Genomic DNA, 15,749 nt, shown 5'->3' on the forward strand with positions numbered 1-15,749 from the left:
CATTAGCAGTGGAGGTACATAAAGCATAACGGGGAGACGCGGAGAACAGTGAACAGTGCAGTTTTTGTTGTAATGTGGAAAGTGAGCGATCTTTCTGCCATCCAGAAGGACATGGTCATTGCCTTTTAGGCTAAGGGTGGAAGCATTTTCGAAACAGTGGATTTTCTAAATAGATGACAGGTGTGAACGGGTGGATTTTCTAAATAGAGGACAGGTGTGAACGACGGCTGAGAATCTGTATGTGGACGAATAGACGTGCATCTGTTGATCAATAGATCGCCCCTGACCGCCCAGATGAACCAAGGGGGCTCGTGAAACTCTCCCCTCGACGACTGTTCAGCGATCGCTGCTGCGTATCGGCCTCCGCAGCAGGCACATGGTTCACGGGTCGACGTTGACTGAAGTTCATCGGTGGCGAAAGATCTGCACACCAGTAACGCAGCTGGACGTGGTGGCAGGTGGTGTTTTCAGATGAATTACGTTTCATGCTGTATCCGACAGATCGCTGTTGTCGTGAACGGCGTGAATGTCTGGAAAGAATTACCTGGCAACAGCGTTATGGTCTGGGAAATGTGTTTGTGGCATTCACTGGGTGATCTCGTCAGTCTGGAAGGTACAATGGATCAACATAAGTATGCTTCTGTCCTTGAGGACCATGTCCACTCCTACATGTAGTGTGATTTTTCTCGGCGCATGGCATCTGCAGCAGGAGAATGCAACGTTCGTATAGCTCGCGTTGTACGTGTGTGGTTTGAAGATGCAACAGGATGAGCTTACCTTACTCTCCTGGTCACCAAACTAGCCGTATTTAAACACAATCGTGAATATATGGGACTACCTCGATCGGGCTGTTCGGGCCATGGATCCTCAAATGAGAAACCTAGCGCAGCTGACCGCGGCTTTGGAGTCAGCATGGCTCCACATCCCTGCCAGCACCTTCCAAAACCTTACTGACTCTTCCTGCACATCCCACAGAGGTCCAAGCTGCAAAACGTGTTTGGCTTCAAATAGTACTTAACATCTGAGGTCATCAGTCTCCTAGAACTTAGAACTACTTAAACCTAACTAACCTAAGGACATCACACACATCCATGCCAGAGGCAGGATTCGAACCTGCGACCGTAGCGGTCACGCGGTTCCAGACTGAAGCGCCTTGAACCCCTCGGCCACGCCGGCGGGCAAAACGTGCTTATTTTGGCTTTTGGCAAGTGGTCACATTAAAGTGTCTGGACAATGCATATCAGTACTTTGCCACTAAACATGACATTTACTCAAAAAAATTTCTCTTTGCTGATGACACAAATGTTACTGTGATGGATGCGGAAAGTAATAAAAATGATTTAGCTAATCGGGTAGTCAGTAACATCAGCATATTTATTTCAGAGAACCGATTAGCACTTAACTGGAACGGTACGCAGCAAGTACAGTTTGTGACACGTACCTCTCGTAAAAGTATAGTCAGTTCTTGGTACTGACAGTAGGCCGAATGCTTTCTTAGAAGTAGCATGTTCAAGATCTTGTGGAGAATCTGAATGCTGCTGTCTTCGCTACAAGAATTATCTCCACTACCTCCGGCACTATTTTGCGAGGGATTGTTTAATTTGTCTACTGTCGCTGTGCTGTCTCGTATGGTGTTATTTTTGTAGCCACTCTGTGCATTCACCAAAAAAAAAAAAAAAATTAGGTCTATAGAAAAGAGGCCACACTCATCCACGATATCAGTTCGCGAACTTCGTGCTGACAATCGTTCAGCATTCTCGCAATTCTGTCTCTACCGTCTCTGCACATGTGTTCCACTAGCGAACCCGCCAGTCCTTCCCAGTCGCCACATGTGTATGGGAACTGGATATAGATCCTTAACTCATTCCCCCTCACTGTCTGTCATCTCCTTCTCCTCCCCCCCCTCTCTCTCTCTCTCTCTCTCTCTTTCTACTCCTTTGCCCTTCCTATGCCCATTTTCTCACCTCCCCCGCTCTGTCCACCTCCCCTTCCCGCCTCTGTCTGACCTTGAGCCTTGGTTATTGTTATATAAAACAAAACTTTGATTGTGAACGGAAGTCGCTTAAAATGAATGTGTAAAACTATTAGGGTCAGTGGTATATGGAGTACGAGACAGGCCTCTCCAGTCGCTGGTTCTGTGTGGATAGCAGCTTCAATGACAGTTGATCAAATGGTTCAAATCGGTGAATGGGTAGGATTACAAAGATTCCGATGATTCAAATTCTGTATAAGCATTCTAATCATCCGTCGATAATCCATAAGGAACAAATTACCCGCCGGCCGCTGGTGGCCGAGCGGTTCTGGCGCTACAGTCCGGAACCGCGCGACCGCTACGGTCGCAGGTTCGAATCCTGCCTCGGGCATGGATGTGTATATTGTCCTTAGGTTAGTTAGGTTTAAGTAGTTCTAAGTTCTAGGGGACTTATGACCTCAGCAGTTGAGTCCCATAGTGCTCAGAGCCAACCAAATTTCCCGTTTTCTGTAAGACTGAAGGCGAAGAAGAAAACAAAATATAAGTGGGTTGTGTACACAACTTCTGTCTAAAATTATGTAGATGGGGAAAGACTAGATAAATGGAAAAACAGTTTCTCTAATCGTTAGATTTTCATAGCATTTAATTTCTCGCAGTCAGTTTTAACAACAAACCTGTCATTGTGGTAAAAAAAAAGAAAAAAGGAAATGCGTATCCTATTTCCGGCCAAACGTTTATTAGAGTCTTGTGCGAAAATTTAAAGGAAATCCGTCAAACTTTTTTCCGGGATTTTTGATAACGGCGTGCCCCCTTCCCCTTATGCGTAGCCTATGTACATCCAAATAGTCATTCGAGAATTAACAATTTGAAGCACATCGCTGAAGTACTTTTCGATAGTTTTGGTAACAATGTTAAACCATGTCCTTATATTGTAATATAGACTTGGCATTTGTTGATAATATTGCCTCATTCAGAAGAAACTACAACTTCATTCATTAGCTACTATATGGAAAAACCTTATGCATTTGGATAACGTTTCCTTCAGTATTGTACTGACAGAAGTCCACTATTCAGTAGTTTTATTTTCAACAGGTTTCCAGAAGAACTGGAAAAATTTAGCTATAAGCCACAAGTATTCAAATCTAAGTTTAAAATTTGTTTGTGGCATACGTCAATTCCGTGCACGTCTGTCCGCAGTAGACATGAAATTCTGTTTGTGATGCATTATTTATTCGTATACTCTGGCACAATTTTTTTCGTTTTCTTTGTTATTTAGTTAACAAAACTTCCTAAACACCATTCTGAAAACTGTATATGTTTCCATGACTACGTATATGTGACTCACATATTCCCAAAAAACTTCGTAAGTAAAGAAATAAAGTTAAATTAAATAAACACACTGGCAGCAGAAGTATCAACCAATACGTAATCGTAATTGATATCTCTCATAAAATTAGGCATGATAAAGGAGTATCTCATAATTTGAAGGCATCGACAGTTTATTTACTGCGTAGCTGAGTGGAATTTCGATAAAGCGATTATCAACTTAGTGCAGCGTAGTTTATAACGATAATGACACACTAAAAGTTCTGGCCTCGAGTTAATACGCAGCTTGCCATGTAATAAAACCAGGAACATTTTACCAGGGCGAACAGGAAGAGTGACATTAAATATTTTACTTCTTATACCACTGCGTTGTCGGTCACAGCATTCCACCGCGAATTTTTTCAGACGTCTTCTGAAAATAATTTGTTACTTAGCTAGGAGTGAGAAGAGCACAGAACTAGGCATTATTTTCATTGCATGACCTATTCGTGTTTTGTAAGCAGTTTCGCTCTTAAGTGCACCTTCAGAGGGCAGCATAAAAAACTGGTGTCTTCATGAGGAAACAATTTAGACTTTGTATATGAAATGTTTGTTCTACGAAGGTTAACTTAGTTCAGAAACGAGTTATCGGTACATAAAAAAATTGTTGGCTTATTCAGCTAAAACGAGAAAGTGGGGAACAAGACTTGGTCATTGGAGACAGAACACGAGCCTGGATGGGGGAGAGGTAGGCAAGAAATTTCTGTCCTCTCAAATGAGTCATGCAGGCATTCATCCGAGGAAACCACGGAAAAACCTTATCTGTGGGAGCAGACTGGGATTGAAACCACTGTCATCTCGAGTACGGGTACGCTATGTTACCACTGCACCGTCTCACTCGGTCAATGAAAAGCGTCGTTGGTTGCAGTATTTTCTTCATTAATGAATTCCTAAACGGTCTCTGATTTCTGAAGCCGTAGCGGATGAAGAAATGTGCAAGTTTGGTGCTTACAATGAGTTCTGCTAAGTACTTGTTAATTCGTAATCTTCATTTTATACAATTTATTAGCAGCAGCTTCTTGTTCTTCCTTTCTGGTTTCTCTTTTTGGTACCTTAATAACCACTAACCTTCAGAGTCTGTTCTGTTCTGTTACCAGGATTGTGGTACTCACTGTGAGCGAAAGGTCAGCAAGATTCCGATTCCTCTAATATCAACAGGTACCTTTTCGCGTGTCGTGATATACTTCCGTATTATTTCGGCGGTCTTTGAAGTTAAAGTGACATATTAGAGCTTTAATATGTCTGTCAGCTATCTTTCTCCTTTGTTAAAGTCAGCATATACCTTTCCTTGTTCGGTCTTGAAGAACGGGGAAAACTAATCCTAACTGCTATGTTATAAGAATATATCTTTTTCTATAATAATCTGTGCGGGTTGCTCAGATCTTCGTCCATAGTTACTATTGTCGGAAAGGGAGAAAAGTTCACTATCCAGTGCTTCATTCTCTGCGATACGGTGATAATTTGTATTATGATACCGTTTTTGATACTACAGCATTTGCTGTAGGTACGACCATGCTAAATTAAATTGTCATGCACTTGACACCTTTCGTGAAGTGACTCATATTCACAAGTGGATTTTTTTCTTTTTGGTACATCTAGCACCTTACAATAGATGTTCCCTGTATGTTATCTTCATTGCAATTGAGTACCTGAAAGTTTTAGCAGTTTTGACATTTATAACAAATTATAAGGTAATGTAATGTTGTTCTGTTTCACCTTATAATATTACTGTCCTAAATTCCTTGTGTCTTGTTTTATGCACAATCACTGTTTGTGGGATAGCCGGTATGCTTCGAGAATTCCTTTACTATTTTGCGTTGTAGGACGCTGTTGGCAAACAATTTCTTTTATGCTCTCCCAAAAAAGTAATCTAGCGAAATTAAATCTGGCGACCGTAGCAGTTAAGTCACTATCCTTCGTTTGCTAAGCCATCGACCAAGAAAAATGATAACTTTACAGTGTGAAGGAAAAATATGCTGGACACCATCTTACTAAAACCACCGTGACCACTGGGGGTAATCTGTCAGCCTATCAGGGGTAAGTGCTCTCTAATCGCGTGCCTATCGTCCTGCTAACGTAACTATTACGGATTTTCATCTGCTCAATTCTGAACATTGTGGAATGTGATGTCCTTAGGTTAGTTAGGTTTAAGTAGTTCTAAGTTCTAGGGGACTGATGACCCCAGATATTATGTCCCATAGTGCTCAGAGCCATTTTAACCATTTGAATAGCTTCGCCATTATATTTGAATATGGCTGCAGGAGTATCTGCGCTGTCAGAATAGAAATGCGGAAACCACAAGTCCGAAAACAATTTTTGCGACACCAAAACGAAACAATAATAAATTTCCAAAAGAACAAGACTCCATCCCAACTGCTGATCGACACAAATGTCAAATTACAAATAATAATAATAATAATAATAATAATAATAATATAAAAGACCTGACTCTTCACGGTGAGTGAACACAATACACAATCCTACAATCTCAAGAGGTTCGTTGACTATACCAAGTCCAGCTAAAAGAAATCGGCCAGCTAGAAGAGGTGTCTTGCCATGGCTGCCGGGATGGCAGCTCTGTATACTTCCAAGAGGTGCGTCAAACTGCCCTTTGCCGGCAGTGCGCCGCCTTATAAAGCCTGTTGGAGGATGTATCTGCCGGAACTATTTTGCGATCACGTGTCTGGCGTATCAAAGTAGTTCCTGGGCTAGCTGCGACCTCTGGTGAAGCTGTTCTGTGGGCTCCGCGAACGGGTAGCGGTCCCTGGCGGCCTTTGGTGGAGACCTGGTGGTGTGGTGTGTTGTGGCCGCCGGTAAGTATTTGTTTTGACAGCACAGACGACGTAGGTTTCCCTGTGATGCAGGCATCCCGTGTTGGTTGGACGTGAAGTGGGATACTGATTAGTATGAGAGTCGTGAAATCCGTATTTGATTTAGTGACTAGCAATAGGAGAAGTTTCATGCCTGTAATTCTGCTTATAGTGCCCTATGGACATGGTTGTCCTACGGATGAAACAACTATCTTCTTTAGGTTATTCTGCTCAACCCGGTATGCCGCGTTAATCTTCTTGTAGAAATATTTAAGTCGAGATTTATTGCAGCAGTAAGATTTGCACTTGTATACCAAGCCTCCTGACTTATTTGTTATGACTGTGGGTGCGTTGGTTCTGACCACTATTGCTTCTCCGTGCCTCTAGTCGCTGGAAAGCAGGTCTTTAGCGGCGAGGTCGCATGTTCCCAGTTTATACGTAGATGTTATTACTGATATTTTCCTTATTAATGTACGCTGCGCGTATGCGTAGTTCTACAGATAATTTTTTTCCTTACATACTGGTCTGATGATGATGATAAATAATCGGGACTAATAATCATGTAGAGCACAATGCCTTTCGATCAAACACTAATGCGAATTCCACAGCTGCAAAATAGTGGATCTCTTTACCCTTCATTATGGTCATGTTGAGATTACTTTGTTTTCTGAGAAACTGAAGTGTCCAAGAGATTTTCCATATTCTATAATATTATGTCCTGCAGTCCTCGGTATTGTGCATAACACATTACTTACATCATATTTTTTTGTTCCAGGGATCGCATCTTCAAACTCAACTTGAACAACATCAGTCACTCGCATTGTGAGGTAAGACAGAAAATAATTGAATTCAGTCATTATCTAGTATTTTAGACTCATTAACGGAAAATAGGGTATACTAGTCCTTTGAAGGAATCTGGCTTGCTGATATGGGTATTCTCACGTCGGGCCATTATTCATTGGAATACTCATTAGCGGCAGGTAGATTTCCAGTCCTATATTACAAATTCTCGGTGTCTAACTGCAAAAGCCAAATGATCCAGGAAAATTCCTCAGTTGATTTTGTAATTTTGTCACTTTACGCTTTCTTCCCCCTTTGGAAATGATTTGCATACATGAACCGTGGCCGGGAGTGTACGTTAGTAACTGGCTAGTGATGTTAGCTCAGAGGAAGGCATGTGAAAACCATCTCCAACGTAACCAGGCCTAATGAAGCAATGCGGTTCTCCAACTAAACGTGAAGTTGAGGGAAGCTTGATCGTAGTTGGTGAATGTCATAGGAAACCAGAGTGAGAAGACAAGCAAAGGGGACCGGAAGGTTAGGACATATATTAAGAAACCAAGGAATAATTTTCATGGTACTTGAAAGGGCTGTAGACAGTAAAAAGTGTAGGAGATTTTAAAGAATGGAACATATACAAGAAATTACTCAGGACGTTGTTGTAAGTGCTGCTCTGAGATGAAAGATTTGCACAGGAGACGAAGCGTTTCGGGCCGCAACAAAACAGTCTAAAGAAAAAATAAATTATATTCCGTATTTGTCTGGGTCTAACAGTACAGGGTTTTTGGAAAGTTACACTTGATTTTAAGACAAACGCTGAAATTGGAAATTTTCTCCAAAATATTCCCAACTGCGTCTACCTCTACGTCACTACCAGCTCTTCGGTATTTTGTTGAGAATGTCCTGACTCTACAATGGGTCAGGTAGTCCACTCAATATTGACAGTGATAAGAAGCGTGCAGCAAATGCTGTGTTTTCCATGAATGCCCGCTACAGCTCATCACTACGCCAGTTACCAGATAATTGTTAATGACCTACATTTTACCTGCGCTGCCCTTCAGAGCTAACTCCTAACTCTGCCATCAGACCTTGTGTTACAGACTAATGATCTCTTTTCGCATTTTCCTGTACAAGATTTATGTTTTGCCCATGGTAACTCTGCCGTTCCAGATTTAGCCCTGGTTATGTCTGCATCTGCCCCTCCACAGCTTATGTGTACTGATTAATTGGTGAAACCGACCCTGTCCCAGTTACTGCTTGCCTATCCAGTTGCTTCCAGTGGCAAAAAAAATTCATTTTTCAGTGTTTCGTATAATTCATGGCCGAACTTGAAAAAATTAAACTGCGTGATAACCTACTCGGTAAGAGGGATTATGTTATTGATATTAAAGTTACAAATTGTACATAGAGGGTGTCCCAGAAGTGTTGCGACAATCTTCGAGGCGTTGTAGAGGGTGTCTTGCGGAACAAATGGTGAACAGGAGCCAGTGTCCAGAAGCGTAATCGAAAATGGTTCAAGTGGCTCTGAGCACTATGGGACTTAACATCTGAGGTCATCAGTCCCCTAGAACTTAGAACTACTTAAACCTAACTAACCTAAGAACATCACACACATCCATGAACGAGGCAGCACTCGAACCTGCGACCGTAGCAGTCGCGCGGTTCCGGACTGAAGCGCCTAGAACCATTCGGCCACCGCGGCCGGCTAGAAGCGTCATCCAGTGAGGCTACAGAGCGACTCCTTCGGCAGCAAATGTCACTTTTTATGCTGACAGATCGTAGGTGAAACGTCTAGAAATGTTGCTTGTTATCCAGTTATCACGATTTTTTGCCATGACCACCAGTGAAGAAGATGGAGCTAGCTGCTGCCTTGTCTTCCATAAATGTGATGCTCTGTCGCCTTGGTGGATGCCGGTTCCGGGCATGGGTTTCCACCTCATTGTATTAAGTGTGTAGTGTTTACATGTACGCAGTGAATTGCGTCGAAAAACAGTGCCAAAATAAATAGGGCATTCGTGTAATGTCTCACAACAGCTTCGCCGGTGTACCAATGATGAAAACCAGCTTTGGGACGCCAAAACCGCAGTGGTGTCAGTCATAATAAAGAACTCGACGTCAATTTCTGGCTAACCCTCGCCCCCTCACTCCACGTACCTCAGTAGCCGCATCAGCGGTGAACAATAAACAAGAAGCCCTATATTAATTCAGTTTAAGAGATTTTATTATTACGATACAATATTGTAGGGCCTACGTTATTGCGATATATGATGCATGTCCAAAGGAACTGGCGCTGCGACGATTCCAGCCGTTATAAAATACATTAAATGTATTCGCAATTTCGAATGCGGACAACCATTAGCTGTGTAATGGAATGACAGCAAGGAAAATTTGTGCCTGACTGGAACTCTATCCGGATTTCCCGATTACTTGGAGCTGTCACGAAACTTCAGTAGACCATAGTCAAATCTACATCTACATCTACATTCATACTCCGCAAGCCACCCAACGGTGTGTGGCGGAGGGCACTTTACGTGCCACTGTCATTACCTCCCTTTCCTGTTCCAGTCGCGTATGGTTCGCGGGAAGAACGACAGTCTGAAAGCCTCCGTGCGCGCTCTAATCTCTCTAATTTTACATTCGTGATCTCCTCGGGAGGTATAAGTAGGGGGAAGCAATATACTCGATACCTCATCCAGAAACGCATCCTCTCGAAACCTGGCGAGCAAGCTACACCGCGATGCAGAGCGCCTCTCTTGCAGAGTCTGCCACTTGAGTTTATTAAACATCTCCGTAACGCTATCACGGTTACCAAATAACCCTGTGACGAAACGCGCCGCTCTTCTTTGGATCTTCTCTATCTCCTCCGTCAACCCGATCTGGTACGGATCCCACACTGATGAGCAATACTCAAGTATAGGTCGAACGAGTGTTTTGTAAGCCACCTCCTTTGTTGCTGGACTACATTTTCTAAGCACTCGCCCAATGAATCTCAACCTGGTACCCGCCTTACCAACAATTAATTTTAAATGATCATTCCACTTCAAATCGTTCCGCACGCATACTCCCAGATATTTTACAGAAGTAACTGCTACCAGTGTTTGTTCCGCTATCATATAATCATACAATAAAGGATCCTTCTTTCTATGTATTCGCAATACATTACATTTGTCTATGTTAAGGGACAGTTGCCACTCCCTGCACCAAGTGCCTATCCGCTGCAGATCTTCCTGCATTTCGCTACAATTTTCTAATGCTGCAACTTCTCTGTAAACTACAGCATCATCCGCGAAAAGCCGCATGGAACTTCCGACACTATCTACTAGGTCATTTATATATATTGTGAAAAGCAATGGTCCCATAACACTCCCCTGTGGCACGCCAGAGGTTACCTTAACGTCTGTAGACGTCTCTCCATTGATAACAACATGCTGTGTTCTGTTTGCTAAAAAATCTTCAATCCAGCCACACAGCTGGTCTGATATTCCGTAGGCTCTTACTTTGTTTATCAGGCGACAGTGCGGAACTGTATCGAACGCCTTCCGGAAGTCAAGAAAAATAGCATCTACCTGGGAGCCTGTATCTAATATTTTCTGGGTCTCATGAACAAATAACGCGAATTGGGTCTCACACGATCGCTGTTTCCGGAATCCATGTTGATTCCTACATAGTAGATTCTGGGTTTCCAAAAACGACATGATACTCGAGCAAAAAACATGTTCTAAAATTCTACAACAGATCGACGTCAGAGATATAGGTCTATAGTTTTGCGCATCTGCTCGACGACCCTTCTTGAAGACTGGGACTACCCGTGCTGTTTTCCAATCATTTTGAACCCTCCGTTCCTCTAGAGACTTGCGGTACACGGCTGTTAGAAGGGGGGCAAGTTCTTTCGCGTACTCTGTGTAGAATCGAATTGGTATCCCGTCAGGTCCAGTGGACTTTCCTCTGTTGAGTGATTCCAGTTGCTTTTCTATTCCTTGGACACTTATTTCGATGTCAGCCATTTTTTCGTTTGTGCGAGGATTTAGAGAAGGAACAGAAGTGCGGTCTTCCTCTGTGAAACAGCTTTGGAAAAAGGTGTTTAGTATTTCAGCTTTACGCGTGTCATCCTCTGTTTCAATGCCATCATCATCCCGGAGTGTCTGGATATGTTGTTTCGAGCCACTTACTGATTTAACGTAAGACCAGAACTTCCTAGGACTTTCTGTCAAGTCTGTACATAGAATTTTACTTTCGAATTCACTGAACGCTTCTCGCATAGCCCTCCTTACGCTAACTTTGACATCGCTTAGCTTCTGTTTGTCTGAGAGGTTTTGGCTGCATTTAAACTTGGAGTGAAGCTCTCTTTGCTTTCGCAGTAGTTTCCTAACTTTGTTGTTGTACCACGGTGGGTTTTTCCCGTCCCTCACAGTTTTACTCGGCATGTACCTGTCTAAAACGCATTTTACGATTGCCTTGAACTTTTTCCATAAACACTCAACATTGTCAGTGTCGGAACAGAAATTTTCGTTTTGATCTGTTAGGTGGTCTGAAATCTGCCTTCTATTACTCTTGCTAAACAGATAAACCTTCCTCCCTTTTTTTATATTCCTATTAACTTCCATATTCAGGGATGCTACAACGGCCTTATGATCACTGATTCCCTGTTCTGCACTTACAGAGTCGAAAAGTTCGGGTCTGTTTGTTATCAGTAGGTCCAAGATGTTATCTCCACGAGTCGGTTCTCTGTTTAATTGCTCGAGGTAATTTTCGGATAGTGCACTCAGTATAATGTCACTCGATGCTCTGTCCCTACCACCCGTGCTAAACATCTGAGTGTCCCAGTCTATATCTGGTAAATTGAAATCTCCACCTAAGACTATAACATGCTGAGGAAATTTATGCGAAATGTATTCCAAATTTTCTCTCAGTTGTTCTGCCACTAACGCTGCTGAGTCGGGAGGTCGGTAAAAGGAGCCAATTATTAACCCAGCTCGGTTGTTGAGTGTAACCTCCACCCATAATAATTCACAGGAACTATCCACTTCTACTTCACTACAGGATAAACTACTACTAACAGCGACAAACACTCCACCACCGGTTGCATGCAATCTATCCTTCCTAAACACCGTCTGTACCTCTGTAAAAATTTCGGCGGAATTTATCTCTGGCTTAAGCCAGCTCTCTGTACCTATAACGATTTCAGCTTCGGTGCTTTCTATCAGCGCTTGAAGTTCCGGTACTTTACCAACGCAGCTTCGACAGTTTACAATTACAATCCCGATTGCTGCTTGGTCCCCGCATGTCCTGACTTTGCTCCGCACCCTTTGAGGGTGCTGCAAACGAGAGAAAAAGTTAATTACGACAACAAAACAACAATAAAAGGAGAAAGGAAAAAAACGAGAACATAGCCGAAAAACCACCACCAAGTTCTCATGGTATGTATAAACGATTTTTATATAGTTCTTCGTATAAATTTAATTTTTTTATTTTCAAATCTAAAACAGAAAGGCAACGAGATCAGATAATATTAGAAACAGCAAACTAAGAAAAATTCCAATCTTATTTCAAGGACTGCATTACGCTCATGTGTGTATATATACTTCACCTATACACATTTTACAATAGAACTGGAGCGAGTCAAAACGTAAAACAAAACGAGCAGATAAACTACCAGAGAACAAGCTGAAGCAAATAAGATGGGAAACATACATAACAAAGAAAACACATAGCATCATAACAATGAAATTATCAACACCTTCCCGACGGAAAACAAGATTCAACATCTTGGCGGAGAGGTCTCAATATCGAGGCATTCGCAAGCAAGTCCAATGGGCCGTGATCATGTACAGCATGAAGTTTCATGTGATCTTCCCCTTCGCCTTCTACAACATAATGAACGAAGTGTCCCAGCAACCACATTACGGTATAGTTTTCCGACCGTGGAAAGAAGGAAGAATCTGGATGCAATATGATGTCCGTAGTGTATAAAGTCTCAGAAGATCGAATAAAGAAGGCCAATTGCGCCCTAATCCAAGACCAATTTGCCATATGAACTCCACAAGCAAAGCGATGTAGACGAACAACGACTATAAAAATCCGTGTCGTTAAGCCCAATACGGAAACGTCACTCGTGCGTTGGAATCAAATTATTTACTACTTTATACCAAGAGGACGCTACGCACATCGGCAAAATGGGAGGCCTTATGTTGCACCAAACTGTAGTCCACTTTGTTTGCGGCGATCCTTTTTCAACGAAGTTAGGGCAAGGGACTGCTTTCCTACGAGTTCTGTAAGAATTTCATGGTGAGGACGGGTCCCCATAAAATACCAGCCCCTAAATAGCTCACCGCAAGACAGAAGTCACGAATGTGTTTTAACTTATAATCTATGCTACCAACATCAATAGGTGGTTTAACACTAGCAGGACGGACACAGAGAAATAAACAAGACGTGAATGTGTGAGTTTCTTGAGTCATAATGAAAACAGTACGTCGCACATACTGCATCTCTGTCATCCTTCGTATGTCAGTCACGCCCAGCCGCACCCACCCTCCCTCCCCCACCCTGAAGGAACGAGGTTTTGTGACCACCCCATACCGTAAGCGAAAGATATGACTCTTCCATAAGAAACGACCAGACAATTGCTGCAGTTTCTTCACCATCATTGGGGGAAGCGGATAAACTTGGGCCACGTATTAAGTTTTGCATAAAACATATGTATACAGTATTCGGACTTTCTAGAGCAGAGTAAGAGACTGCCTTTCATGTTTTAGTATCTCTCCCTGAATTTTTTCGGTACCAGACTTCCACGTGAGCGTCGCCATTTGGAGTGGACAACGATCAATGGTGACACCGAGAGACGTGTGCCGATGCACCGCAGTAGCCCATGGAACAACGGCGTCTTCAAAACCTCGCAAAGTAAGAAGCCTGCATTTACCTTCATTAAGTAGTGCACCTGAATTCTGACAAAAATCATCGATTACATTCTTCTGTCGCGGTATCTCCTCAGAATCGTAGAGCAGAACCATCACGTCATTTGCGTATACACAAACCGCTATAGTCCCTCTGGAAAGCGTCCAGCGTTTCAGCTGGGATGCTATCATCCGAAGTAGCGGCCACAGAGACAACACAAAGTCATTGACAGTGGGCTTCCTTGAGGCACTCTGCGACCGATATTTATCGGGGGCGTCAGTTGGTCATTAACAACCACCGAAGCTGAAATACGAGCACTCGCCGTGTGTTAACATAAAAACAACTGCCTCCAGAATAAGAAGCAATAAGTCACGGTTAACACAATCAAATGTGTTATCAAAGTCTAAAAAAGCAAGGGCGCCAGGGACGGACGTTACAGCAGTAACCGGAACCACGTCACGACACTCGACGATAGGGGTAAGAATGGTACGACCAGGTACGCAGCTTTGATGTTTTGCAAGAATCATCCCCATCAGATCCGACATCCTACTATTAACTGCCGTCGCCACAGTCTATCAGGGCAAGCCTGTCCATGGCGTTTCGGGATGAAAACCATTTTTCCCACTTTGAACGTGGGGGCCCAACTCGACCCTGTAATACGTCATTCAAAAAAGACGTAAAGGTGGAACCCAACAGCGGCTAAAACCGCACATATAATTTCTCGGAAAGTCCATCCATCCCTGGAGACTTTTGAGAAGGCGATCTCACAATATGTTTGTAAACACCCTCAGGCTAGAATGCAGCTAAGAGCGTTTCACTGTATTCAGGCGTAAGTGCCTTATCCAAGACGTTGACTAGTGGGTCGTGAAAGGTTGCGCTGGACTCATCGATGCCGTAGATGTCTACCTAGTATTGGTGTAAGACACGCACTATATCAGCTTCCTCCGATGCGATGTGTCCAGTATTTGTAGAGAAAGAATACAAGCTCGTCGGACGGGTCTGATGCCGAAGCGAATGATGTAAGAAAGTCAGTTCTTCCGTCACCAATGATCGTGGCTTGGATAGCATTTTGAACCCTTCCATTTGAATTCTTTTCAAAATCAATAATTTTGCCTTTACACGCCTAACATCCGCAGTTCGAGGAGGGGCGTGATCCACAGCGTCATGAAGTTCACGCAGGATGGAATGGTAATATTCGTAAGTTGTGGGAAGGTCTCGCGCTTTGGCAGCATAGAAAGTATCAAAGTTTGCCTGAGTCTCGGTTTTGCCAGCTGTGTCCACCAGTCAAGGATGGAAGAGTACTGCCCAATGGACCGTAGAGTACGCTCCCACACGGCTCGCACCACGTCATCGAGAGACGGGCCAGCTAGGTGAGTGACGTTTACCATCCACTAAGTGAGAAACAATTTGACTGGTAGCTGTTCTAGAGTGAAGGACGAAGTCACAGCACGGTGATCCGTAAAGGAAGCTGCGATTACTTCAACATTAAGAATACAATCGCGCAGGCAGTCTGATAAGTAAATCCTATCTAACCTGCTGCTAGAAGACGCAGTACAGTGGGTAAATTTAACTAACGTGTAGCATTTACATATCCAGACGTCTTGCAGGCGTAAGGAGCGGACCAATTCATATAATTCGCAACAGAAGTTAAAGTTTGGAGATTGATCTTCAGGACGCGACACACACTTAAAATCACCATCCAAAAGAATATCCGGAGGACTCGTACGCAACAGATAAACAATATCGTCTTTATAAAAACGCGAGCCGGCCGGTGTGGTCGAGCGGTACTAGGCGCTGAAGTCTGGAACCACGCGACCGCTACGGTCGCAGGTTCGAATCCTGCCTGGGACGTAGATATGTGTGATGTCCTTATATTAGTTAGATTTAAGTAGTTCTAAGTTCTAGGGGACTGATGACCTCAGATGTTA

General features: G+C 43.2%; 1 protein-coding gene across 1 annotated transcript in view; it reads left to right on the top strand.

Annotated features, from left to right (window-relative positions):
• LOC126199397 (semaphorin-2A-like) overlaps positions 1-15,749 on the top strand; it is a 1,365,238-nt gene that overhangs the window by 713,620 nt on the left and 635,869 nt on the right. Inside the window, exon 3 of the mRNA XM_049936316.1 lies at positions 6,923-6,974. Within this exon, the coding sequence (XP_049792273.1) occupies positions 6,923-6,974 (52 nt within the window). The remainder of the gene's footprint in view (positions 1-6,922; positions 6,975-15,749) is intronic.

This window comes from Schistocerca nitens, chromosome 8 (genome assembly GCF_023898315.1).
Source record: "Schistocerca nitens isolate TAMUIC-IGC-003100 chromosome 8, iqSchNite1.1, whole genome shotgun sequence".
Lineage (NCBI taxonomy): Eukaryota > Metazoa > Arthropoda > Insecta > Orthoptera > Acrididae > Schistocerca > Schistocerca nitens.